We start from the raw sequence: 25,338 nt of genomic DNA on the forward strand, positions 1-25,338 counted from the left end.
ATCAGAGACACTTCTTGTATATAACTTCACAGTAGTTTTCCCACGTACACAAGCTCATATGCAATAGCCTGCATTGTGATAATGCTCTTGCTGTTAACTACAGGTAACCTTACCTGCGAAGCACTACAGCAGGAAAGGCAATTATGTGTCCACACATGTAATATCCACAGCTGGGAAGCAGTGGCACCAAGAGCGGGAAGATGCACCCGGCGCGCAGTTGTCACAAGAGGGTCAAGCTCGAGGACGCACCACAGGACAGGTCTTCTTCACCATGGATCAGCATAATACTTAATACCTGAAGTCTAAGAGGATTATGTGTATTGTCTGCGACACTCTAATTATATCTTACATTTACATTTCAATTACTTTTTATGAAGCAAGTTTTTGTTTACTTATTCTTTTGAGATGTGAATAGTGTGTTCTTTAGAATAAGGAAGGATTTATGTTTCAACTCTCACAGAATGCTTACATTTAATTGAAAATGTCTAAGACAGTTGGAACTGCGGCAATTACATTATTCCAGATTATTGATTTATTCCATTCCATACTTGCAAAAATGAAACATACCATTCACAAACAATATTGGGTCGTAATTTTCTTCGCTTGTGCGACTAGGAACAAACTAACGTTTACTTGCTAGGAACTAGTGATTTATATTAGCGTTGAAGCCCGGATACATTTAAGATATACCGCACGAATTCACCAAGAGGCGTATTGATGGGTAATTTTGTCTCTCTGTATTGTTGTAGGATATCTACAAATCTTAACTTCTAACTATGTTAAATTTAATTGAAAATGATACTTATTTCACAAAGATACAGAATACACTGTTGCAGGTTTAACTTGCAAATCATTTTGTTTAGCAAGTAACATTGATCTAACCAGCTAGCTGCCACTGCTAGGCTAGCCTATTTACTAGTATGTAGTTACGAGCTGGCTAGTACAGACTGTACTCCCTGTGCTAGCTGATTTTTTTTATTAAACTTTTTCGACTGGATGTTGAATCAATAACTCAATATATATATATATATATATATATATATATATTTTTTTTTTACAACAGATAGTTTAAGATTCATCAGAGACAGTATGAAGTAAAGTTGTAGCTAGTTAGCTTGCTAGTTATAAAATGAGACCGTTTATTTAGCTAGCTAATTCAAAAGTTAACGCTATATGTTCGGGTAAATGAGTGATGTTCTGTTTTTACAGAGAGGGTGTGGAGGTTTATTTCAGTCGCTAAATTGAGGGATACATTTTTGTGAGGAGCCATGCCGACCGTGGTTCTGATGGACGTGTCCTTGTCCATGACACGGCCTGTGTCACTGGACGGTAGTGAAGAGTTTCAAAGGAAGAACCTGGCAGTTCATGGACTCACTATGTTATTTGAACATATGGCCACTAACTACCGTCTGGAGTTCACGTCACTGGTGGCATTTTCCTCGCTCTGGGAGCTCCTGGTACCCTTTACAAGGGACTACAACAGTCTGCAGGTAAAGTAGCAGGCCAACATATTGTCTGCAATGTATTCCACAAAGATGATAGCCATTATAAATATTTGGTTAACTGTTATGTCCTTTGAAACAGCATTTCACCACCATTATGCATGCATTTCCCCCCCCCAGATCTGACATATTCATAGTTTAATCCGTTTCTCAAATATGCGTTCTTCTACTTGGCAGGAAGCCTTGAGCAACCTAGAGGACTATGACAAAACCTGCCTTGAGTCAGCACTGCAGGGAGTCAATAACGTTGTACAGCAGGAGTGGGGCAGTGGTTGTCCCTGCCAGGTACCCTGACCATGTATTCATGATGCATTGTGCACAGTTTTCAAACACAAACATTCAGTTTAGACAGCGGCTGATGATTATGTGTTTCCTCTCTTGACCTGCAGGTGGTGCTAGTGACTGATGGTTCTTTGGGCATAGGAAAGGGCTCTCTGCGGCATTCCCTTCAGACTCTAAAGAATCGTTCAGAGGACAAGAAATTCCCACTGCCTTTTCCTTTCCCAGCCAAGCTGTTTGTCATGTGCATCGCCAACGCAGAAGAGGTACAGAATCATCCACTATCTGCCAAATCTGACCTGATTCTTTACTGAGCAGGACAGTGCAGGTATCGAGGCCTTTATTAGCCTTTCAGTATGTGGTTTGCTTGATGCTGTATGTTGTCCATGTGCAGCTACAGACCACAGACACTATGGACAACCTGGAGCAGCTTCTAAGTCTAAACAGAGGGGAGGGACAGATCTTCACCATGGAGGGACCATTGTGCCTGAAGAGTGTGCAGGCCATGTTTGGGTTTGTAGATTTCCTTTGTTTCAATGGATCCTCCCAGCCTTCAAACAAAAGAGGGAACTGATGTTGTGGCTGGTGTGTTTCCAGGAGGCTGATCGACCAGGCGTACTCGCCCTTCCATGCAGTCCTCCGCTGTGGGAACCTGTCCTCAGACGTTCAGGTCTTCCCTCGGCCCGAGCCTGTGATCGTGGACGAGGAGGTGGACCCCATGCCCAGGACAGTCCAGACAGGTACTGGACCATCTGGTTTCTTTGATGATCGAAAAGGAGGCTCAGTCGTGGGGAAATCATATACAAGTAGCTTTATTCACTTCAAGACAGGATATACACACACACTGGTTATTTCGTGCATGTAAAGCCCAACTGTTGCACAAGCACAAGCTTGCTTTATACCAATTAAAAAGTCTGCCCCTTTCTAAACATAACTGTGTTGCAAGATAACCAGTTGTTACCTGTCTATTTCCCTCTGCTCTTTGTCAATATGTTATATGCCAAGAGGGCTGGTCTGGCATTCAACTCAGGGTTGCAGTGTTCTAATTTCCTAATTTGGTTATGGGATAGAGCCCATGAGTTCATCAGTACTTATCAGTTATAACAGGCCTCCAACGCCTGGAACAGAGTTCAGGGTATGGATATTTGTTCCCTAACTTTCCATTTGGATGGATACTCGGTTTCCCTATCGTCAATCCTCCTCTCAAGGATCCTTCCCAGATCAGCCTGGTTCACATAAGGACCGACATGACATATTTAAAGGCAGTGTAAATTCACTAGGGAGCGTCCGCCCGTTTTCCACTCCGACAGTACGAACAGGGCCGCATACATTTCCCACCTTCAATTATGATTGAAATCCCACTTCCTGCTTTCTGCTGGGTCAGTCGTCTTAACTTATTTTTGTATTACAGATCTAGAGATTGTGGGTTTCATTGAAATAGGAGACATCTCCAGTCCGCCAGTCATATCCAGACACTTGGTCCTGCCCATCGCTGTGAACAAAGGTGAGGGTTCTCTTCGGAATGCCCTTACACAACCTCACATCGTAAAAAACATGTTCTGATGTGTGAACTCTGCTTCATTTCAGAGGCGGATGAGATTGGCACTAGTAACACGGATGAAGCAGAGGAGGAGACCTCCGCCAATCAGATGGCGGGGAAGAGCCCAAACTTCTGTGTCCTTTTGCATGGTAGTCTCAAGGTGGAGGGCATGGTGGCTCTGGTGCAGCTGGGGTAAGGGAGCCATGCTACAGATGTCATGTTCCATGTCACATTGTGATCAACAGATTGGATTGATTCTAACATTATTATGAGTATATACTGTATAAGGGTTAGGGTTAGTGCTTAATAATACAGTTTCACTGTCAAGAGGTAATGGAGTTGTGTATCTGCCGCCAGGCCAGAGTGGTATGGTATGCTGTATTCCCAAGCAGACAGCAAGAAGAAGTCCAACCTGATGATGTCTTTGTTTGAGCCTGGGCCTGAGCCTCTACCCTGGCTAGGCAAAGTCTCCCAGCTGGGGCCCATCTCAGGTAACACCTCCTTCACAGATCAGGCACTGGGTTCCCCAAACCATGCACTAACCAGAATGATAGATTCTAGAAGTTGGAATTTTATTTAGAAGTCAAAGTGCTAATGATTAATTGAGATCAGGGACCGTTGTGTGATTCTTTGTGCACATAATCAAATCCAGTAGTTAATTATTGATGTTTTCTCGGTAAAGGGCTGGCAATGGTTAACAATGCCATGCCTAAGCAAATTTGTCCATCTCTTGTTTCAGATGCTCTTGAAAACCCTTATGGAGAGGATGACAGCAAAAGCCCCTTTCCTGTGCAGCCGAAGATTAAACGTAGCTATAGTCAGAATGTCACAGTGTGGATCAAAGCCAGCGGACTGCAGGTATTGTATTGGCTGCACGTTGAGAAATTATTATTGTGTATCCAAGTAAATTACACTTCTGACACCTTGATGTGGTCTTGTCTCTAATATGGATTCATTTATTTCCACTTAGCTGACTGGCACATAGTACAGAACTCCCAGATCTAAATTGTAATTAACAATGAATAGTTTTTTCCTCAACAAAAAGTTGGGACAGGTTGAATAATGTGTTTTTCCCCTAACAGACGGATGTCCAAAAGATTCTGAGGAATGCAAGGAAACTGCCAGAGAAGACTCAGACCTTCTATAAGGTAAATACCCGCCCAAAAATCCAGTGAAATGAAGATGAAGGTTTTCATATTGTGAATCTCTTACACATGTACATTGCACGATAGACATTTATTTTCTCTATCTGTCCCTCCCGTGCGTCAGGAGTTAAACAGGCTGCGGAAAGCTGCCCTGGCCTTTGGCTTCTGGGAGCTGCTGAAGGGGGTGGCGGAGCTGTTAGAGAGAGAATGCACCCTGCTCCCAGACAACGCACACCCAGATGCTGCCTTCCAGCTGTCCCATGCTGCCCAGCAGCTGAAGCTGGCCAGCACAGGGGACTCCCAGTATGCCGCCTTTGATCACAACATCGCCCCCATGCACACAGACTTCTCAAGCTGAGCTGGCTCAGGACGAAGACCTGGGAAGAAAGGTTCAGGAGAAGTCTTCTCATGGAGACTTGTATTTGATTGAAATGACGTTGACGTGAACAATGGACAGCTGTTGTGCTGCAATTGTGAACCAGCACTTGCAGAGCAAACAACTCATGTTTTGAATAATACAGACCATAAGCATTCTGCTTGTGATGCCCTTTTTGTTTACTGAATGTTATGTGTATGTATATAGCATTTTATAAGTGTTTCTAATAAATATAATTTGTCTCCGTGGATTAATTAATGAAGGAATTTTATATAAATCAAGTGTTTATTCAGCATAATATAATTATATTATAATAATAATCTAATTTAACATTGATCGCAAAATACTTGATAGATTTAATGAGTAAATAATTGCAAATTGTTACAATCTTTCAGAATAACTGTTTTACTCCCTGAGATTTCTAGCTGCTAAGTTAAAGCAACGGGGTAATGACACATTAACTTAAATGATCTGTATTTATAAGAACATTATTTCAATAAGAGATAATGTAGCTTGCTTTCTCGAGACAACACAGAACGATATTGCACTATAAAATCAAGCACAATACAACAAGGATTTGTATGTATGTATGATGTAGTTGTGAAATGTATTTCACAACTAAATCTACAATGACTATATAATAATGGACTGTCTTCAGTGCAGGACACTGACATTTAGGACTGTTCTAACTCAGCCCAATCATAACCCCTTATTTGCATTCTCCTTGCTAGATTTGTTCAGTAGAATTACCCACAGGCAGGCAGCAAAGGTATTAGAAACTTCTGTCGGACAGTGATCTCAGTTTGCTTTCCTCTTCTTGGTACGGAACCGCCTCTTCCTCTGCTTGTAGAGGTGGCGGAAATTAATGAAAAGCCCTGCAAGGAGAGTCTTTGTTAGACCAGCACCAGTACAGGGGCATCCTTTAAGATGGTGAACAGACAAAGACTCACCCAAAAACATAAGAACCAAGTAGACCTGCAGGATGTAGGAGAAGCTGAGCGATGTGCCCAGGACTTTAGGCAGAGGGATGCTGAACAGCTTAGTGTCATAGAAGATTGGAATGGACTGGATCACAGCAACAGCTAGCGGGAAGTTAGCGTGAGAAATTATTATTAAAAGAACTTGTTAGTACATGTTGTCCTCTAAACACACCACAACCAACACTCACCTTCAGCTAGCACCCCCAGTGGATACAAAGGTATCCAGATGGTGTACCTCAGCCAAGTGAGCATTTTCCACTCTGTGTCAATGCAGCCCAGCATGTAAAATGGGTACCTGAAAGAATACAATCTCTCATAAAGAAATCATCTCTGAAGAGTTGGAAAAAACATTTACCTATATTTCATACTTTTTCAAATGATAGGAAGATTTGATATTTAATACATGTTTTCCATTCATTGTAACCTCATGGGTATTTGTTGAGTGAGAAGTAACCACCCACCGGAAAATTTCTATGGCGCTCCATGAGTAGAAAACAAAGAACACCACTGGTTTATTATGCATCTGTTCCACACTCCCAAAAATGATGAAGAGGATGAAATTTCTTCCAACCACCTAGGAGAACACAAGAGTCACATGAGCTACACTGTTTTTAATATGGATGGCTTGCTTTAGAATTGATTAGGTTAGGAATATATATATATAAAATGTGATATATATAAATATTTCGTAGCACCTGGATGAGAGTAGGAATAATGCCTGTCTTGACCACACCAAAAGCAGCATTGAGTACTTCTACAGCGGCCAATATTTGGCAGAAGAACATGACATCCGAAATGGTGTGAAATGTGTCATAGACTGAATCTAAAATGACAAAGAGATATTATTATATAAACATATCAGCAGTTAGTAACACTGTACAGGTCATAACTTAGGTTTTTCTGTTTATCCTTGACACGTGGAGATGTTAGGAGTGTGCAAATTCTCACCCTGGCCTAGGATGAAGAGACGCACAGTCAGGTTGGCGAATATCCATGAGAAACCAAGGAACTGGACTAGGTTGTACATGAACAGGAGGCCCTTCGTCAGACTTACAAATGCTGTAAAAGAAATGTAAATATCAGACTTGGGGTTCAAGTTAACAGTTATGTTTGGAAACAGCTAAAATCACATGACATGTCATTGCAGACTTATGGAATACTCACATATCTCTGAATTCACTGAATCTCTCTGGAGCCTGGTTTTTCTCTCCTCCTTTCAGAATAAACAATTAATAAACTACTATTAATAAACAACAAAATCAATAACATGCAGTCTTCTTTTTACTGGTTCTGAAGAATAAGGCTACGGTTAGGGTTACCTTTTCACATATTTCCCTTTCTGCATCGGACTCATCTATCCAGCGATCAAAGTCCGGGGTCAGAAAGATAGGCTTGCGCGCTTCCAGAGTCAGCCTGTCCCACCAACTGCGCTGCTTCTTCTTTAGTGTTATATTCACCTGGCGCTGGGTGGATCTGTGGACACACTGCCCACACACATTCATTTAGAAAAGCAGAGATGGGCACCCAGAAACTGAGGCACAGGCATAGGCAATGATAGATAGCTGTGAGACATTGTAAATCAGTAGAACCACATTCTTCAGTCTAGTCAAACTAGTATTTATTTAAACTTGTTAGAAGCATCTAGGATGCATCCTCTCAAGAGTATGTGCCAATCATGAGAGATTATCTGACGGATACCTCTGGTTTTACTGGCATTAGAAATGCCAAGCTGAACTCATAATTATTCTCTCCTTTTGCACCATGACCCTGGGCTGGAAAACAAAACAAAAGAAATGTTTCAAAATGATATGGTTGCAACTGACTAAATGGCTGTCTTGTTAAAAATCATTACAATGTTTGTTATAATGAAGATAACTTACCCCTAAATGTAAGGACATCGTCTTGCACTTTGATATTAATGTTCTGCAGAAGGAAAATAAGACACCACCAGTTATATTTTCAGCTCCTCTAAAAGACTACAAAGCAGAAGTCTTTGTTTCAGCCACACAAAACATGCGGTTTGTCACTGGGACACGACTGAAGTAAACAATTAGTTGTTAACTACAAAAAATCAAGTGTTTAATACAACACTATTCCACAATTTAACCCAAATATGGCCAGCACTATGACACTAAATAGTAGCTAATGATGCAACCGTTATCCATAATCAAAACCTAGTTATTCGTATTGATAGATCTGTTTAGGAGAAAGTCTTACATTGCGTCTGTCGTACTCAAATGCATGATTCACATACAATGAGGAGTAGCTTAAGCTATGTCTAGAAAATACAGTGACTACGCAGACCGGAGAAAATATAGCCTACCAGAAGGAATGCCTCTGGTGGTAGCCTATCTTCTATTGCGTTTAGGGAAATATAGAGCCTAGGTTTTGCCTAACGCATTTGCAAATGCAAACCGTCAAGTCATTCATTAATTCTCACCTGTGCGTCTATCAACTCCACTCGCAGGTTTATTTCCTTATGTCGCTGTGCCCAATATACATGGGGAGTGAGCGTTTGCATTTTAGGACTACTTATTTTTAACCTTTTGATTTTTTCCACATATAAAATCTGTTCACGGAAGAACGGCCAGAACGTTCTATAAACGCGCTCGCTCACACGGGAATGAATGTACGCGCACGTTCACGACACAATTCAACTTTCACACACCGCATCTCACCATCAGTTTAAAATAGATACAGCACACAACTTTTTGTAGATGTTTTAAAAATTAACTGATACATAAAGGGTAAAAAAAAAAAGGTTATGTTGGTACACACGTATATGTTGAATAGCAAGCTGAAGCAGAGCCTGTTTAATATTAGACATTCTCTGGCTGTAGTCATCCTCACTAGCAGCGGATGACGATCCCTACTCCTTTAAATTACGTCAGTACGTCCGTAACTGTTTGCGGAAGTAGCAGCTGCGTTGTGCTTGTAGTAGCGGTAATTCGTTCATGTTTTGTTTTTAGTCTTGAGCATGTTGAGATGACAGGACGATAATTTTATCACACAATGTTTGATTGGTTTTGTTAAATAGCATACTGGCAGTTCGAGTCTCTGATATGATAGAAAATGCAACCCAATTCCACTCCATCGCCGAAATGTGATTTGTTGCGCTCTTGTGGTAAATACCACGTACTTGTTGGTGTGACGGGTAGTGTGGCAGCGCTGAAATTGCCTGTCTTGGTCTCCCAACTTTTTGAAATACCTGAGGTGAGTTATCTAGTAACCTTTTAATATTCTACTGTAACCTTGAAGGCATAACAAAGGGGGAATTCCCGAAGCATTGTATGTGTAAAAGTGTCTCAATCTAGGTGGAGAAGGATACAAGGTTAAATGCCAGACCAAGTTCTTTGTAGTTTATTAATAAGAAATTATGCAATCAACAATGAATACAACACACCAGGATGTTCTCAGTCTAGAAGAGTAGGGAGTAGGTCATCCCAAGGTCCTGAAGATGTATGGGTTGGTAGGGCAGGGTCTGCAGGGCTGATGATGTATGGGGTGGTGGGGCAGGGTTTCCAAGAGAAAGAGGGCATTTGAACAGAGGTTGTATATCCAAAGGTGGCCAGACCGGCTGGTCTGACTCGTCCCGCAGGAGCAAAGAGTCACATCTTTCACAGCCCCAAGCATCACCTTATCTCTCAAGTTGACACTTTTACTCCCATGAGCTGAGAGGCCCTGTTGTGCTCACACCAGTCCCAGGCATCACCAGTTTGCCTCCCAAGTCAGCGTGCTGACCTTCAACATTCCTACACACACACCAGAGTTACATTTCAGCATGATTTTAGTCACTACACAGACCCAGAATCATCCGGTTGCCTACACCCATCTGTTCTTAATTAAAGCAATTTGATCACATTAAGATATATGTTTAGTATTAAGCATTACACACTTTATATAATTGAGGTATTGATTGTTGTAGCAGCATTGGATTAGCAGTATAAATATCATTCCTCCACAACTCAATTAGCAGTCCATTTGATTTAATGCGACGTACAAACATCATATTTAAGCAGACGTTGATGAATGATTAGAAGTACATAGTTACACAAAATTAAGTTTGTCAGTCTTGAAACGGTCTATTTAACAGCCAAAGCGTAAAGTAACCACATAAGTTATAATACTACAGTGCGACAATCTCAATAGTGAGTGCAATAACAGCATTTCGATTAGGGGCCTAGCTAGCTAATTGAATGTATGGTGAAAACTAATAATATTGAAGTGCAATAATATAATCTCAAATCCTCAACAGTTTTACTATAATGTCTATAGTTGGGTACAGTGCAGCAAAAACAATGACATATCTTAAGTGCAACATCGAATACTTATGGGGTGCATCTCTTGCCAAATATTATAACAACAGGATTTCGAATACAACGAGCAAAGAGACAAATTCACAAATCACAACAAGTAAGGAACATTAAGTGTTGCACTGGTGCCCTTATGCCCTTAGGCTTGTAATAGGCTATAGATGTATACACACTAATCTACCACTAGATGAGGATGTTTAACGGCAAGAGGCTTCGCCAATCTGGCATCTACTTTCCGTACGTATTAGCTACAGCTCCTTATACAGCTGTCAAGACTGTCAATTATGAATTCAAAGAACGTGATTTCTCCAAGTAGCTTCAAATAAAAATTTGCTTATCATTTAGTTAACATATGTAAAATTGAATCTGTTGGTCTTGTCAGTTTCATGAAATAGATGTCCTTTCGTCTGTCCTGTATAGGTGGATGTGCGAGTGGTCACTACTGAGCATGCCCGACACTTCTACAATCCTGAGGAGGTGGCGGTGACAGTCTATAGTGACAAGGATGAGTGGGAGGTAGTTAAGCACTTGCCTGGCCTAATAATGATCTCTGAGCATATCGTATACATTATCAAACACTAAATGAAGTCGGTGTCCCCTTCCAAACGTCTGGTTATCATCCTCACAGCTGTGGACACAACGCTCAGACCCAGTGTTACACATTGAGCTGCGTCGTTGGGCAGACCTACTTGTCATTGCCCCACTTGATGCCAACACCCTGGGCAAGATTGCCAGTGGTATCTGCGACAATCTCCTGGTAATCATCTTAGTTTATGGAAATGGACAGTTGTATTCTAAATATTTGTGGAGCTTTTATTTTCTTCTTTTTCCCTGTGATTTTAAATGGGATTACATGTAATGTTGTTGTCTCTTTATTGGCAGATTAGTGTTTATCAGACTGACTTAAGTCTTGTATGTCTTTGGTAGACGTGCGTGGTACGAGCGTGGGATATCAGCCGTCCTCTACTCTTCTGTCCTGCCATGAACACGGCCATGTGGCAGCACCCTATCACTGCCAAGCAAGTGGCCAGTCTCAAAGACTTTGGGTATGTGGAGATACCCTGCATCGCCAAAAAGTTGGTCTGTGGAGATGAAGGTATGTGTTGTCGCTAATGGATTAATTTCACTTGTATAAAGGGGGTATGTGTTGTCACATTATACCACTGCTTGTTAGTGTTTTATTGTCTTCCCATTTTGTGACACACATACACTGTATCATGCCTTATTTACTGTGCCAAGCCAGTGTCTTTTTCTTCATGATCATGTCTCTCTTCATGCAGTAGTAACTATTGTGGTGGAAATTCATTTTGAGAATCAATCATTAAACTGAATTAAATGTTTTTCAAACTAATATTTATTATTAAACAGCACAACCATTATACCAACATAACCATCTTTGACACACAAATGTCAGACAATAACAGAAAACCACCTGGCTATGAATAAGATGGGATCAGAAGTAGCGCACGCCCAAACAGCGTCTCACAAGTTCTGATGCCCAACCTATCTTCAGCTTTTATTCTGAAAGGAGTAAGAGTGGGAGTCAGATGGCTGAGCGGTTAGGGAATTGGGCTATTAATCAGAAGGTTGCCGGTTCGATTCCTGGCCGTGAAAAATGACGTGGTGTCCTTGGGCAAGGCACTTCACCCTACTTGCCTCGGGGGAATGTCCCTGTACTTACTGTAAGTTGCTCTCGATAAGAGCGTCTGCTAAATGACTAAATCTAAATGAGTACCCTGGAATCTGTCAACCACCTGGTCTCACGCATTATCAGCTGCTGTTTCTATCTAAAACAGTCGCTGTCTCTAGTATCACCCCCCACACAGCTAAGATCACATGTTATCCCATAAAAGTCCAGGAAATATCCATCTTAAATGTTCAACTGCCCTTGTAGGGTCTTGTAGGGTCTACGAGGAGAAATACTATTTAAATTGTTAACCACCCGTCCTACTGCAAACAACTGCTCCGATGATCAGTTAACTCTTACAACCCTTTAAATTATCCTCTGCAACAGTTGGTCACAGGATGTCTCTTTGAACAATGACATTTACATTTATTCATTTAGCAGACGCTTTTATCCAAAGCGACTTCCAAGAGAGAGCTTTACAAAAGTGCATAGGTCAATGATCATAAACAACGAGAGAGCCACAAAACATTGTGGGCAGCCAAAACATGAAGCATGCATTGTGACTAATATGAACACAATGAACACAGAAACCTTTCAGTATAAAACAGACACAGACATTCAAGACATTCTAATCCAGGGGTTCCCAATCCTGGTCCTCGGGCCTACCAGGATTGGGAACCCCTAATCAAACATTAATATGCACCTATCATTAGTACAGTTTTTTTCCTTCACACTTATCGAGGTCCTTTGTTGCTTCCAGGTAAAGGAGCAATGGCAGAGGTGTTGACGATCGTGGATGCTGTAAAACAATACCGTCAGAAATTTGCAGAGACTCCTTGTGCGCAGCATTTCTGAATGTTCCACAGAATGTACTGGACAAACCAATCAGTTGCGAGCTGTTAGGTTTTTTGTTGTTTTTGTCCCACTAATCATCCAATGTACTTGAATGTATGTTATTATGTAAATTGAAGTATAATAAACATTTATATTTACGGTTGTGCATTGGGCATTATCTTATTGACAGTTTGGATTTACTATTGGAGTTGCACAATGATTTTTCCCTTATTCTGAGTCTAATGTAACTTTATACTACTTTTTTGTCAATCCAGTGTCCAGATTTCCAGGGGTCATTGACCCCAGGTGATGTACATATGCTTTTGAGTCTAGAGAATTATGGAGCCCAAGGGGGTTAATTATGAGGGACAGAGCAGTGGAAACGACCTTTCCACAGTTTCACAGCATGGCCCCCTTTGTAGTCTTTCATAACATAAACATAACAATAACGATGTCCGTTAATAGGCTCTGCCACTACATGTAGCATTTCCCAGCTTCAGAGACCAGGTTTATTGTGTTGGCTCTGCTTCCAAAGATCATGTAAAGTGATCTAAACTTCTAAGAGTACAAAAAAATATATAATTTTCCTATTTCTTACCTGTGTAGATATAACCTTTTAATTGTTCTCAGTGGAAATGTGAAAGACCTGAAGATGCAAGCTATTGTCAAAGGAAATCGTTGATTGTGATTGTCATGTGTATTACACGTTGACTCCCAGTTTGTTCTGCAGCTCCTGGCTTGTTGAGAGTCCCTGAAGGTTTGTGGGGAACAAAAACAATCTCAAGAGGTTTCTGATCACCATGTTTACCCGATCTTTGAACAATGTTTGATGTGTTTGATAGCTGACTGCAAGAAAGTCTACTGACTGATAGCCTGGTTGAGTCCTAGAATACATTTTCTAAAATGTTAACACATTGCATGTGAGATCATTTATTTGCATGTGTATGTACATGCAAACTTTGCAAACCGAATGACAAGGAAATAAAATATATTTTAGCTGAGGTCAACCACACCTCACAGTGCTGTAATATGGGAAAATGTATGAAATATTGACAATCTCTAAAACATGACAATGTTTTCAAACATTTTGGTTTTATCTGCCAGGGTTGCCTAAACTCAAGGTATGAGAGATTATTTAGTGGTTAGAGCGTTGTGTGAGATTGCAATACGTGCTTCCTTATGTTTGGTTCCCAAGAGCACAACTTCCTACCCCTGCCTATTACTTGTCCTCCTGCTATTGGCTGTTGTTGCCAATAGCATAGCATAGAAGAGCATTGTATCAAGCAAACAGTGACAGGATGGCCTTGATATGGCAATGGCAGCAGAGGATAGTACAGTCGGAACTGCACACTGACCTCACAATTATCTGGTCAGATAACAGAGATAAATATATTTTTTATTTCCATAACTGTCTTGGACCACTTTCTATTGTCACACAATTTCAATTGAAATATAATTTTTATCAATTGAAATATAATTTTTATCAATTGAAATATAATTTTTATCAATTGAAATATAACTTTTATCAACGACTGAAATATGGCAGAGAGAGAGAAGAAGAAGAGGGTAAAGAAAATAGCAGGGATGATGTAACTGGAGCAGGATCAGTGAATGCCAGGCAGTGTGACACCTGGGAATATTTGCAGTGTTTCATCATAGGCAACATCCTAAGAGATCCATTGCTTTGCTCCTTGTGTCATTACAGTTGATCTGATTACCGCTCAGTGTTGAAATCGGTAAACAGAATAACAAACTGGATACTGGTCCTCTTCACACAGTTTACAGATTATTCATTTGTATTCATCTCACCGTGAATGGCTTTGAAATACCAATCCCTCGTCATCTATGATCCTTTTTCTGTAGGTACTCAATGTAAAGATTATTACATGTTTACAGTTATCAAATGTCCACTCTGAGGATCCCGTGAGGTTGCATTGTACCAGTGGAATTGTGCAGTGTAGCATTTTACAGTTAATGAGCAGTATCATCACTTTAAACACAGATCTGGGGAAAAAGTACAGAAGAAAGCTCAAAGGCAATGGGTCTGTTTTAGTGTGGTACTTGCTAATTCCTAGGTGTCTTGTGTTGGTTGGCCACAAGGTGTGATACCATGGTAACTGGAAATGGAGATGTGAAAATACACCCCTGGGACATGGTCCTTTAGTGTCATTCCTCAGATCAGCTCCTAACCCAGGGGGCCACAGGGACTGATGGATGCCACCAGCTTGTCTAGACTAAACAGCAAAAATCCCAATGGATAGACAATTAGACTGACTAGCATGATGCAACAATGGCAATGAATGTACTCATTCAAAAGCAACAAGGAGTATATTGACTTGACTGAACTGTCTGTACAACCATTACATTTCAAAGGGGGGGGGGGGGGGGGGGGGGTAATGGTAATGGTTGTAATGGGCACAAAAAAAAATAGGCTACTATTTATTATTTTTATTTCATTTTAACCAATCAATCAGAAATCTGGGGGACAGGACAGACATAGAAGAATAATAATTCAATACATTGAATTGAATCGTATCTCCGTCCCCGATTTTAAGGAGGCGCAGCAGAACCCCATTCTTTCCTGTATGATATTGAGGCCCAGAGTACAAATTTGCCAGGGGGGGCAGAAACCTTAGCAGTGCCCCTGCCAGGACATGATAATAAGGCAATAAACACTTATTAGCTGACTGGCTAATGCTTAATCTGTTTTTAACTTCCTTTACCAAACTGGCGAACCTTTAACTGAATTAGGAAGCAGCGTGTTAATAGAAAACAACTGCGCGCTACCAACAGCCTGTTAACTTCCACTGGATGTTCTACTTGAAATATATATTATCTACTGTTCTCCGGTTCCCTTGAAGCAGTTCCACTGAGCATATTCTGCAAAGCATAACCCATTGCTCCCTTTAACATTTGTTTTCCTTTTGTGTACTTTTATTTTTGCATTCTCAAGATTTTTCCCATGTCTGCCTGTTGTTTCTGACGAAAAACATCTGGGGTAGAAGCAACGATGGCATTGGGTTGGGTTGACAACTGTTAACTTCAGGAATGAAAACACGGTGCCTCCAAACAGTAATGATCCAAGATTTCATAAAGGTGAAAATGTAGTCGGTTATATATCTGTCTAATCTGAACAAAACGTTAGCCACAGCGCCAGAAAGGTCTGTTATGACAATGTAGGTATTGTGCGAAGAAATGCCAATTTAAAACTGTTGGTGAAATGCTTCGCTTCATAATTGAAATATTTAACTCCGCCTATTGATCAGAAGCCATCCTCCTCCTCCTTGTCTTCTTCCAATTGGTTGACTTCTCTGAAGCCTCATGGACTTCCAGCAATCTGATGTCAATAGTTGGCAGACTTTGTTCAGTGCACAGCCTAGCACACAGATTTTGCACGTGAACGTGCCACAATTTGCTTTAAACTTTGTACAACCTGACTGAAAAATATTGACAACCTTTAGTCAGAGCTTGACCTGTGTTTGATGGATTATTGGAGGGAACTCTGTTTAGAATGTAGAAGTCCGAGGTAAGTTTAGTTAGAGATGTTTTAACTTTTACAATATTATCATGTGTCTCATGTGTTGTGACATATCAATGTCTTGTCAAGTGACAGGTTGCAATTTTAAGTTGCAGACAAGCATTGCGAAATAACACACGTTTTCTGTAAAGCGATGAACCGATAAAATAGCGTTGCCTATATTTCACATGGTCTGTTACTCACGCTTATTTCGCAATGTTATTTTCCAGCGAGAGTGAACTCTGGGGAAACCAGTAGCCTCTTTAGAGCTAATCATTCAATTTCTGTCGATTTCTGTCTGTTAAACAGGCGGTAAAATAGGCTTGGGCAAAGGATGGGAACGTTTTTTTTGACTGGTTGGCCGAATCATTCTGAACCTGGATTTTCATAATATTTGCTTAGGTTACTTATCTTACGAAGGTAATAATGCAAAACAAGGTTATTAATAACACCAACATATTTGCAGATGTGTTTGAAGCACATTTTCTTGTTAAAAAGCTATGCAAGCCTCTTTGCTAACTTTATTTTCATGCCAAGGGTCTACGGGTTTTCCCCCAGTTGAGAGAGCCTACATAAATAATCTTGTATGGACAATTATGCCATGTGACTGACATTGGACTGACCATTTCTTTACGCTACCTAATTTCCTTACGTCTTACAAATTTGTAAAAAAAAAAAAAACTTTCCTAATATTGTTATACTTATAATACCGTTAGTTTCTGGGACAGCTGGAACCTTTTGTATTGGTGTCTAACTGCTGAGAAAGATGTGACCTTGTGTGCTGTAACTGCTGTAACTTTGTGTAGGCTACTGATAATATTAACAAAGCCTGTTGTGTGGAAGGTGGTTGTAGAGCTTGCTATAAAGGACCTGTCGTTAATAGTTCTTCATCTGAGCTTCACAGACTGCTAGTAGCGTATTCTGTGGCATCTGATCTCTTGAGGTCTGATCTCTGCAGAAAGATTCATTTAATAAATACTTGTATAAAGACATTTACTTTATATTCATTGATTCCCAGATTTCCATCATAAGACACATTTTATTCCAATTTGTAATATGAGACATCACTCATCCACATCCATATTCATAAGAAACATTTCCTAAATGTAAAGCTCATTATATGTATTAAGCTACAACAGTGTTACGTCCTCAAGGGACTTGTCTATACCATCTGAGGCCTAATTCTCCCCTTCGACAGTCCCTCTTGGTGGTATGCAGGAGAGCTAAGCCAATTTCTGCTTCCATTATGTGCTTGAATTACACAAGTGAACATAAAAGTATCTGTTTTTGACTGATAAGAGCCTCGTTTTGAGTAAACGAGACTGACGTGGCTGTGAGCTATCCAGGTTTTATTCACTATTGTAAGTACTTCTAGAGTACACAGCATACAGTACATGCTTTCACAGGAAGTGACACCTATTGCAAGTAAAACATTGGGGTGGAGGACACAACATTGGGTGATGTGGGTTCTCTGTTGTGTCGTTGAGCTCTGACTACAGATGTCATTTATAGTTTGCCTCTCTTTGTGCTTATACAGGATTCAGGCCCCAACATTTTTGCATAAAAGCTTTGGCAGCAGATCGCACAAGTGCCCTGGGTAGAGTAAACACAGAGACAAATGTTAGGGCAATGTCTGAGAAGGTATTAACATTTGGCTCAGTTATGCAAGATGTTCTCTTGGTTTTTCCCATTTGTTTAGTTTAAACTATTGATTTGCAGGAGTTCATGCTTTTGACAATGTTCCTGGTTGCGATAGGTGGTGATAAATCAGATAAATATCAGCAGTATGCACATGTAAACTTTATGAAACATTCTAATCTCACCACAGTCTATTAGCTGTTCTGTGGAGTGAGTCATACTGTATTTTTGCAGGGTCAAAACAAACCATGCACTTAAAATAGGAAAATGTGGAAGATATTTCTGTTGGACTTTTGTATCAATCATTACAATATCCAACAGAGAAAACATCCAGTATCCACCCTTAAAATCCAAAATAAAGGAATGAACTAGCTAGGAAAAACTTCTGTGAACTTTGGGAGACGTCATTCAGAGAGAAATCCTCCCTGGTTGACTAGTTTACAAGCTAATGATTGAAGAGGTTTAATTCAAGTTTACGATTGATCTATTTTTATTCTATGAAAAGCAGAACATAATCAGTCCATTATTTTATTAGAAATATGTGATCAATAAACAAATTAGTCACAAGGTCAGTATGTTTATTCATGTAACCTTATGCACAAAACAGGATCACAAATCCCACTTTTCTCTCTCTCCATCTCCTATGATTTGATGTAGAAGATTTGGTCTTAACCTCTCAAGGTTATTATTGAGCTTGGAGTGGAGCATGTTGAGGTGTTCTGACAGGAGCTGAAGGCTGTGTGGTTTGGAATGTGGTTTTTATAGGTGACATGGGACCATGTGTATATATTGAGATGATAAGAACCACATGTGGGACTATATAAGACAATGTATGTAAGTTGAAGTTAGTTATTTTGTGTAAATTGTGTCTATGAGTCAGTTAAACAGCCCGTTAGTAAATTGGTTAGTCAGCTGGTTATTATTATTTATTTTTTTACTTTAAAGAATTATCGTCAAGTACAATTGAAAATAAGTCATTTAGTTTCATACCTTTGGATGATTCTTTTGAAATTAAGGCTTGATCCACACAATATTTGTTAGTACCACAATTTGTTTTAAACGATTAGAATTGAATTAGCCGTGGTTTTTCATTGGTATGTGGATGAGATGGTGATTGTCTATGAAGACAGTTTTTATCATTAATCACTTTGGTGTTGTTCTATAGCTTTCTGAAATGTGCTTGTGGTTTTGGTGCTATGTAATGTAATGTCCCTTTTCTATGAAAATTTAGCATATTGTAATTTCATTTACAAAAATCCTGAGTGCATTGTGATTGTATCTCATTGAAGTTGATTAACTGATCGATTTTTATCTTTCATAGATTTGGCTGTATGTTGACAAATCATTACGACACCATCAACACATGACGATGAACAACAAACTGTTGCAGAGCCTCATAAACCCGGTTCCTCAGAAGAAGATGGCAGGACTTGAAGGGACCATTGGGAGCTTGGCAACTGCAGGCCTCTCAGCAGAAGGCCTGCATAGGTTCCACAATAGCCATCCTCCACAGTACAGTGGGACCTACTTCACCTGTGAGCCCAGACTGCCAGATGGAGCCAATCTTCCACCTTTTTGGGGTCCCCCAAATAGAGCTTTGCTCAACGGCAGGAATGCTATGATTCATTCTCCTGGTGAAAAAGGTCCCCTTCAAAACCAAGTTGTGTACACAGCAGACAACCTGCAGTTCCCTACAGAGGGTAACCATTCATCTCCTGCACAGGACCTCCCAGCAAAGCAGGGCTTTTCATACTACACCAAGAGTCCAGAAAGGAGAAGCGTCATGGCTCCAGAGGGTGGAACAACAGGGTCTGTGAGAAAGCATGCAGTGGGATCTGGGAATGTATCCCCGACCTCAGGAAACTCGATTTGTCTGGCCTTTCCCAAGCCTATTTATGGACATAGCCCCTGCTGTAGTGAGCTAGGCTGTACAGCAAGACCGAGATACAGAGTGGAGCCTGGAGAACAGAGAGTGGATCCCAATGTCTATGAGGAGGACTGGGTTCTTTATAGCCACCGGGCGCTCTTGCATGGAAGCAACCCTGCATTCATGCAGCAGAGATCGACGCAGCCTGAACGCAGTGCAGATCGACTGCCTCTGAGGGAAGAATTCCTCAGCTTGAGCCCGAATGAAAAAAGGACATTGCCTCCTTTCACCGAGTCAAACTACGTCAGTTACCCCTGTACTCCCACGCGTCCTCTGGTAGCCCCCTCCAATGAGCCATGCCAACGTTTACAGATTCCCTCCAAAGCCTTTCAAGGCCTGTACCCGTCCCACGCTCCCACATACAAGCACATGAGCACGTCAGTGCACCTTGCCTCCTCCTCTCAACTTTATCAGCAACCTTCTCCCGTGTCCACATATGGTCAGCTCACACAGCAACAAATGTTTTACTACCCTCAGGAAAATGTGGAAGCAGAGAGTGGAGTAGCATATAAAGATGTGGGCGGGAAGTACAGGGCAGATGTTGATCCTTCTGTACACAGAAACAGCCCTCCCAACCCCCTGGCGCATTACGTCGTCTCCCAACCTAGGTTCAGTGATGTTCCTCTGGTCAGTCACATGGCACCACCTAATTCCCATTCATTTCTAAGGGGGTATGATCACAGCTCTACTCCTGTTTACAGAATGAATCTCACTGCAGATCAAATGAGATCTACCATCGATAAGCTATGTGCCCCACCTCAAGCCATGCAAATGGGCAGATTCTGTGCTCCCCCACATATCCTACACATGGACATTCCCACTTCTCACTCACATAACATACAAGGGGACCATCCCCGAGTACCACAACCAAACCTACACATGAACAGGCCCTGTGCTCCCCCACACAGCCAGCAAGTGGATCAGCCCATTGCTACCTCTTATAGATTGCTCATGGATAAGGCGAAGGCTCCCCCACAAAGCCAACACATGGACCGGTCCAGTGCTCCAGCCCCTAGCCCTCAGCCCGAACAAGCCCTGGATTACTCCAACTACAGAGGTACATCACCTAGACAGGCTCAGGACCACCCAGAGGCTGGAAGAGCTACGCTTGCCAGACAATCATCTGATGGCCGAGGGCATCCTCATCACACCTCAGCAATAAACTACAACACTGATCCTCAGAGAATAACAGGCTCTCCAGCAGTCTGTAGTAAAGGGAACTCTGTCCCTCGATCTAACGCTGACTTCAAAAGCCTAAAGAGACGTCCGTCAGACACACTTCTTAACAATCAACCAACATCCTTGGATTACAGAGAAGTCACGGTAGAAATGGGCCCATCTAAGAAACGGATGAAGCTGGAAACGGAGCAAGAGAGAGCCAGCAGCTGTCAGTTACTGACGTCCCCTCCGATGCCAGTCATTAATAATGTGTTCAGTTTGGCTCCATACAAAGCCTACCTGGAGGCTGCAGGGATGCTCCCTTCCCTGCAGAGCTCTCCGAAGGTGGAGGAGCCCGAACACTGTGTGGTCAAAGCCGAGCCCTACGCCCAAGAGAACGACCATCAGCAAGAAGGAGAAAAGCCTGTCGTCTCTTTCACCTCCACAGAGGTGAAGCCTGTAGTTCTCTCAGATTCATCAAAAGAGGAGCCAGTTGTGAAAATGATAGAACTGACAAAGATAAAGAGGGAAGCACTAGACTCTGACCATATATTAGAGGAAGTCAAGCAAGATGGCTCCATGGACATTCCAGTCAAGAATGAGGAGTCAGAGAAGGATTCATCTGTCACTGGACTTATGTTGGTGATAAAGAAATGTGACCCCGATGAATTGGAAAGTAAACCGTTCAAATCAGCCAACAATGTGTCCTCATTGGAATGCGTTGATGACCCTCTGTTGGCACAGGAGAAAGTGAGGCCTTCCATTCACAGCAGTCTCCAATGGACTGTTAGACCCAAACAGGCAACCGCTCCCGAATTATCAGACGGCAAACCTGACCTGCGGAAGATTCCTCCCCAGTGTCTTAAGCTGTCTACCTACAAGATTGTCCTTCCAAAGAGGTTACAGACTGCTCCTCCCACCCCAAAGTCTCCAGAGGAGCTCCAGCCTCCAGCCCAGACTTATGTTGTGCAAGGCACTGGGGACCCGAGACCAGCCCGCCAGCACTTCATGGAGTTGCACCAGGCCCTGTGCAGGCTGCTCTCTAAGTCTGTAACCCAATCTTCAAAACCGGAGCTCCGGGCCTGGCTGTCCAAGCTGGAGCACACTGGGCCCTCCACCCATTCCACCAGAGCCCAGAATCTGTGCGGTCTGATGGGGGCCGAGGCCCGAGAGTTGTGGCTTAGTAATGTGGAGATTAGGTGTTCACTCCAGAAGGTTCTTGAGCGGCTGAAGGAGTACATCGCTCAGCACCACTGTCCATTTCCACATGTGAAGCGGACAGGAGCAGTGTTCATTCCCATGCTCGTGTTGAAGGAAATCCTGTTCCCACAAGTTCAGGGCACCTTCATCAACCAGGTCCTGCAGGAACACAAGGTGGAGCTGCGACCCACTACTCTCTCTGAGGAGAAGACCCTGATCCAGCTGCAGAAGAGGGCTTGTCCCTCCAAGCTTAGGAGACTTCTATCCCTCAAAAACCTGCCAGAAATCTACCTTGATGTTCTCAATCTGTTGTATCACTCCTGTGTCTGCAAGCACATGGGTAAGTGAGAATTCGCCTGCCCTACTGTCAAATATGTACTTTTTTTCTTCTCTCTTTTAGATTCTTTCAAATTGGAAGTCCCAGTAGAAGAAAAATAACTGCCCACATTCTTGTATTGAGCAATGTTTCCAAAACACTGCAAGAGATGTATTTGGCAATAACACAGGCCATATTTAATCTTCCCTGTAGCATGTGAACATAATACACTGCATATACAAAATCAGCAGGAGAACTGACTAATGTAACAAAGTTACTTCTTGTTTTTAGTAAATGGAGAACAATTTAACATCACTTCCTATTGGGATAGTATCTATTGGGATACTATTTATACTATCAAAAAAATCCAACCAGTCAGGAAATTTTTTTCAAAGGATTAATCTTCAATTTCTCTACATTGTGACAGATGCTGTTGAGCTGATTGCTTTCCTCTTACAAGGCAACCATATTGTTATTGTTGAATATTTTGGTTGTATTGTATGTTATTCTTAACAAAAATGCAATATCATTGCTGGTTAATATGGTGATTTGCCATCCCATCCTCATTTAATGGGGCGTTCTCTTTGTTGTTACAGTAAATATTTTATTTGAAATCCTTTTTTTTTTTTTTTTTTGCAGAATCAACCTCACTTGATGGTGTCCAAAAGACAGCCCAGGTATATGTGTTTTGCTTTGATGCCCCTCAGCTAAACTAACCATTGCTTATTGATGACATCTCTTTATATCCCATATAAACATATTAACCTCATTACGAACTCCATATTTAATGTAATCTTGTGTTGAGGATTCCTCATAGTAGGTCTTAGTAGAGGATTGGAGGCACCTCAGTAATTGTGTCAGACTTCCTGTTGAGGAAGGAAATGGCTGACCACACAAGGGGCATTATGGGGGACTGCAGTGCACTTCTGATCGTTCAGTTCTTTCTGGGTCAGTGGCAAGCTTGTGGTTTTCACATGATGATGACCTTGCAACTATCTATGAGTGTCTCCTCTGTCTCTAACAACCAAATCAGACGTTCCACAAGGTTAAAGTCAGGTTAGAAAAATACAAAAACCTTGAATTGAATCCAGGATGTGATAAACTCATTGATTTTGTCATATGTGTAAATATTATTTGAACAAATGGACTTTCACTATGATCCCGATTCAACATTGGATCCTTTTATGGCTTAATTTGATTTAAAAAGTATAAAAATAATTGTAACTAAAATCGACTAATCAAATTGTTGTGCTGATGTTTGTGCAGTTCACATGATACGAGGAGCCTTAACTTTTTGTCTGATCTTTTTTTGCACGATAGCTTTGGTATCATGATGTTTTTTTTCCTTGGTGTTTGAAGGGAGATATAATCAATCATCATATGTGCTGATTTAATAGAAGAGCAGAACAGTCCTACAGCTAGATGTTCCATTATAGCTGTGTGAGAGCAGGGATCTAATTACTACCTTGTTCTTGCTCTTCCCTAACCATTGTTATTTTTTGCCCCCTTTTTTGATGTAACAAACTGGTCCTCACCAAAGAAACATGTTTCCTGTTTACAAATGGGCTTACCTTGGTGTTTTATCATGTCTGTTCTAACGGCCATGTTCATTGTGTTGCAGGTGTAAAGCTGGATGGCTCTGTCAGAAGAGGAGGAGAGGACGCCCCAGAGGCTGACATCTCAAGGGGTTGGTCTTGTTTACAAATCACCACCTCACGTCCCTCCAATCCAGACTCACAGGAACACGGGGAGGAAATGAGAAGAGGGTTGGCGTTTGAGAAGCGTAACCTAAAAAGCAGAAGGAGAAGCAACTCAAAGCACACATTTTGGAAAAAGAGACGTTTGTCACACAGGAAGGTTGAACCCACAGAGCAAGCTGCAAACGGTGTCATAGAGACTACATGTGAGAAGGCTTGGGATGGTTGCCCGGTTGGCAGCAGTGGGGATGAAGAGAGCGAGCACAGACAAGGGGAGAAGAACCCATCAGTCATGACCTTGCAGGAGGAGGAGCCTGAGGATTCATGGAAATGCCCTTTGACCTCAGACAAACTCTTTTCATCTCCCAGTGACAACGAGACTGAGAGAACCAGCACATTATTCCATGATAACCAGTTTTCACGTTCAGACAATCCTCAGGGCAATCGCAAGAGTCACTCTGGGATGATACTCAAACTACGTAAAGTGCTGTACAGTAAGGGCAGAGTGGCCTGCTATCAGGCGGTCTCTGACCCACAGCCACACTACCGGCCTCCCCTCCCAGAGGCTGGAGACGTAGAACCAGGGGTAACTGGAGGTCGAGCCAGGGAGTGGGACCTTTCCTGGAAGGTGTCTCATTCTATTCCCCACAGAGGCCACAAATCAGGGAGCCTCTCCTCTGCCCTGCGCTCCACCCGCAGCGCCTCCAAAAAGTTCCGTCTGCGCCGATCTCTCATGAAGATTAAGTACTGTCCCTATCTGTCAGCCTGCCACAGCGCAGAGCACAGGAGGCGCTGGGTACTACGCTCCGCTGTGCAGAGGGCCAAGAGAGCCATGAAGATGTACTTCCCAGACCTGGTGGGGAAGAGGATATGTCATCTGTATGAGGAGTTGGACAAGACGGAGGTCTGGTACAGAGGGCTTGTGGTGCGTGTCCATGAAGCACACCCTAACCCCCTGAAGACCGTGTTTGAAGTGCAGTATGACAGTGAGCCTGAGTGGAAGTACTACCTGGAGCTGCTGATAGACTTTGAGAAAGGATGGCTTAAAATAGAAGACTAAAGTCTTTTTTAAACGGTGTCTGTGTGTGTCTATGGATACTTTGGTACTTTTAATTGTGTTTGTAATGTGCACTGTTGGATGAGTGAAAGCAGTTTTTATTCAAGGCTATAACAGTAATTGGAACTGGTGTTAAATCACATCAGTGTTGCGAGTTGCTGGCCTTAATGTTTGTTATTGATTACAAATGTTAATAGCATCAGCGTGACCACAAAATGCAGTCACACTGCAG

General features: G+C 41.8%; 4 protein-coding genes across 4 annotated transcripts; 3 read left to right on the forward strand and 1 right to left on the reverse strand.

Moving 5' to 3' along the window:
* The first annotated feature begins 677 nt into the window (after positions 1-677).
* ints14 (integrator complex subunit 14) lies at positions 678-5,091 on the forward strand. Its single transcript, XM_067235025.1, has 12 exons — positions 678-721; positions 1,210-1,490; positions 1,680-1,787; positions 1,892-2,047; positions 2,176-2,294; positions 2,379-2,521; positions 3,193-3,285; positions 3,369-3,513; positions 3,679-3,812; positions 4,061-4,179; positions 4,404-4,469; positions 4,591-5,091. Exons 2-12 carry the CDS (start codon positions 1,269-1,271, stop codon positions 4,822-4,824), a joined length of 1,539 nt encoding a protein of 512 aa, XP_067091126.1. The 5' UTR covers positions 678-721; positions 1,210-1,268; the 3' UTR covers positions 4,825-5,091.
* An 88-nt stretch (positions 5,092-5,179) lies between these two features.
* Positions 5,180-8,405, reverse strand: hacd3 (3-hydroxyacyl-CoA dehydratase 3). The gene is made up of 11 exons (XM_067235026.1): positions 8,263-8,405; positions 7,703-7,745; positions 7,521-7,594; positions 7,142-7,306; positions 6,987-7,035; positions 6,771-6,881; positions 6,518-6,645; positions 6,284-6,396; positions 6,011-6,117; positions 5,793-5,924; positions 5,180-5,717 (listed from the first exon to the last, which is right to left on the reverse strand). The coding sequence occupies exons 1-11, from the start codon at positions 8,341-8,343 to the stop codon at positions 5,641-5,643; spliced, it is 1,080 nt and encodes a 359-aa protein (XP_067091127.1). The 5' UTR covers positions 8,344-8,405; the 3' UTR covers positions 5,180-5,640.
* Positions 8,406-8,770: 365 nt separating this feature from the next.
* ppcdc (phosphopantothenoylcysteine decarboxylase) lies at positions 8,771-12,754 on the forward strand. The gene is made up of 5 exons (XM_067235106.1): positions 8,771-9,035; positions 10,556-10,651; positions 10,764-10,892; positions 11,063-11,231; positions 12,523-12,754. Exons 1-5 carry the CDS (start codon positions 8,895-8,897, stop codon positions 12,615-12,617), a joined length of 630 nt encoding a protein of 209 aa, XP_067091207.1. The 5' UTR covers positions 8,771-8,894; the 3' UTR covers positions 12,618-12,754.
* Positions 12,755-19,733: 6,979 nt separating this feature from the next.
* Positions 19,734-24,106, forward strand: c4h15orf39 (chromosome 4 C15orf39 homolog). The gene is made up of 3 exons (XM_067234786.1): positions 19,734-22,376; positions 22,992-23,029; positions 23,974-24,106. Exons 1-3 carry the CDS (start codon positions 19,802-19,804, stop codon positions 23,977-23,979), a joined length of 2,619 nt encoding a protein of 872 aa, XP_067090887.1. The 5' UTR covers positions 19,734-19,801; the 3' UTR covers positions 23,980-24,106.
* The last annotated feature ends 1,232 nt before the right edge of the window (positions 24,107-25,338 follow it).

Source organism: Osmerus mordax, chromosome 4 (genome assembly GCF_038355195.1).
Source record: "Osmerus mordax isolate fOsmMor3 chromosome 4, fOsmMor3.pri, whole genome shotgun sequence".
Lineage (NCBI taxonomy): Eukaryota > Metazoa > Chordata > Actinopteri > Osmeriformes > Osmeridae > Osmerus > Osmerus mordax.

What these genes read in the sequence shown, in the direction of transcription:
- ints14 (XM_067235025.1), top strand. Translation starts at nt 1,269, where the DNA reads ATGCCGACCGTGGTTCTGATGGACGTGTCCTTGTCCATGACACGGCCT. An exon ending in TCAAAGCCAGCGGACTGCAG is followed by an intron (nt 4,180 to 4,403) that starts GTATTGTATTGG and finishes TTCCCCTAACAG; the next exon opens with ACGGATGTCCAAAAGATTCT. An exon ending in AGACTCAGACCTTCTATAAG is followed by an intron (nt 4,470 to 4,590) that starts GTAAATACCCGC and finishes CCCGTGCGTCAG; the next exon opens with GAGTTAAACAGGCTGCGGAA.
- hacd3 (XM_067235026.1), bottom strand. Translation starts at nt 8,343, where the DNA reads ATGCAAACGCTCACTCCCCATGTATATTGGGCACAGCGACATAAGGAA. An exon ending in ACTGGGGGTGCTAGCTGAAG is followed by an intron (nt 5,925 to 6,010) that starts GTGAGTGTTGGT and finishes ACTTCCCGCTAG; the next exon opens with CTGTTGCTGTGATCCAGTCC. An exon ending in CTTGGTTCTTATGTTTTTGG is followed by an intron (nt 5,718 to 5,792) that starts GTGAGTCTTTGT and finishes CTCTCCTTGCAG; the next exon opens with GGCTTTTCATTAATTTCCGC.
- ppcdc (XM_067235106.1), top strand. Translation starts at nt 8,895, where the DNA reads ATGCAACCCAATTCCACTCCATCGCCGAAATGTGATTTGTTGCGCTCT. An exon ending in GTATCTGCGACAATCTCCTG is followed by an intron (nt 10,893 to 11,062) that starts GTAATCATCTTA and finishes TGTCTTTGGTAG; the next exon opens with ACGTGCGTGGTACGAGCGTG. An exon ending in GTTGGTCTGTGGAGATGAAG is followed by an intron (nt 11,232 to 12,522) that starts GTATGTGTTGTC and finishes TGTTGCTTCCAG; the next exon opens with GTAAAGGAGCAATGGCAGAG.
- c4h15orf39 (XM_067234786.1), top strand. Translation starts at nt 19,802, where the DNA reads ATGCAGCAGAGATCGACGCAGCCTGAACGCAGTGCAGATCGACTGCCT. An exon ending in CTGTGTCTGCAAGCACATGG is followed by an intron (nt 22,377 to 22,991) that starts GTAAGTGAGAAT and finishes TTTTTTTTGCAG; the next exon opens with AATCAACCTCACTTGATGGT.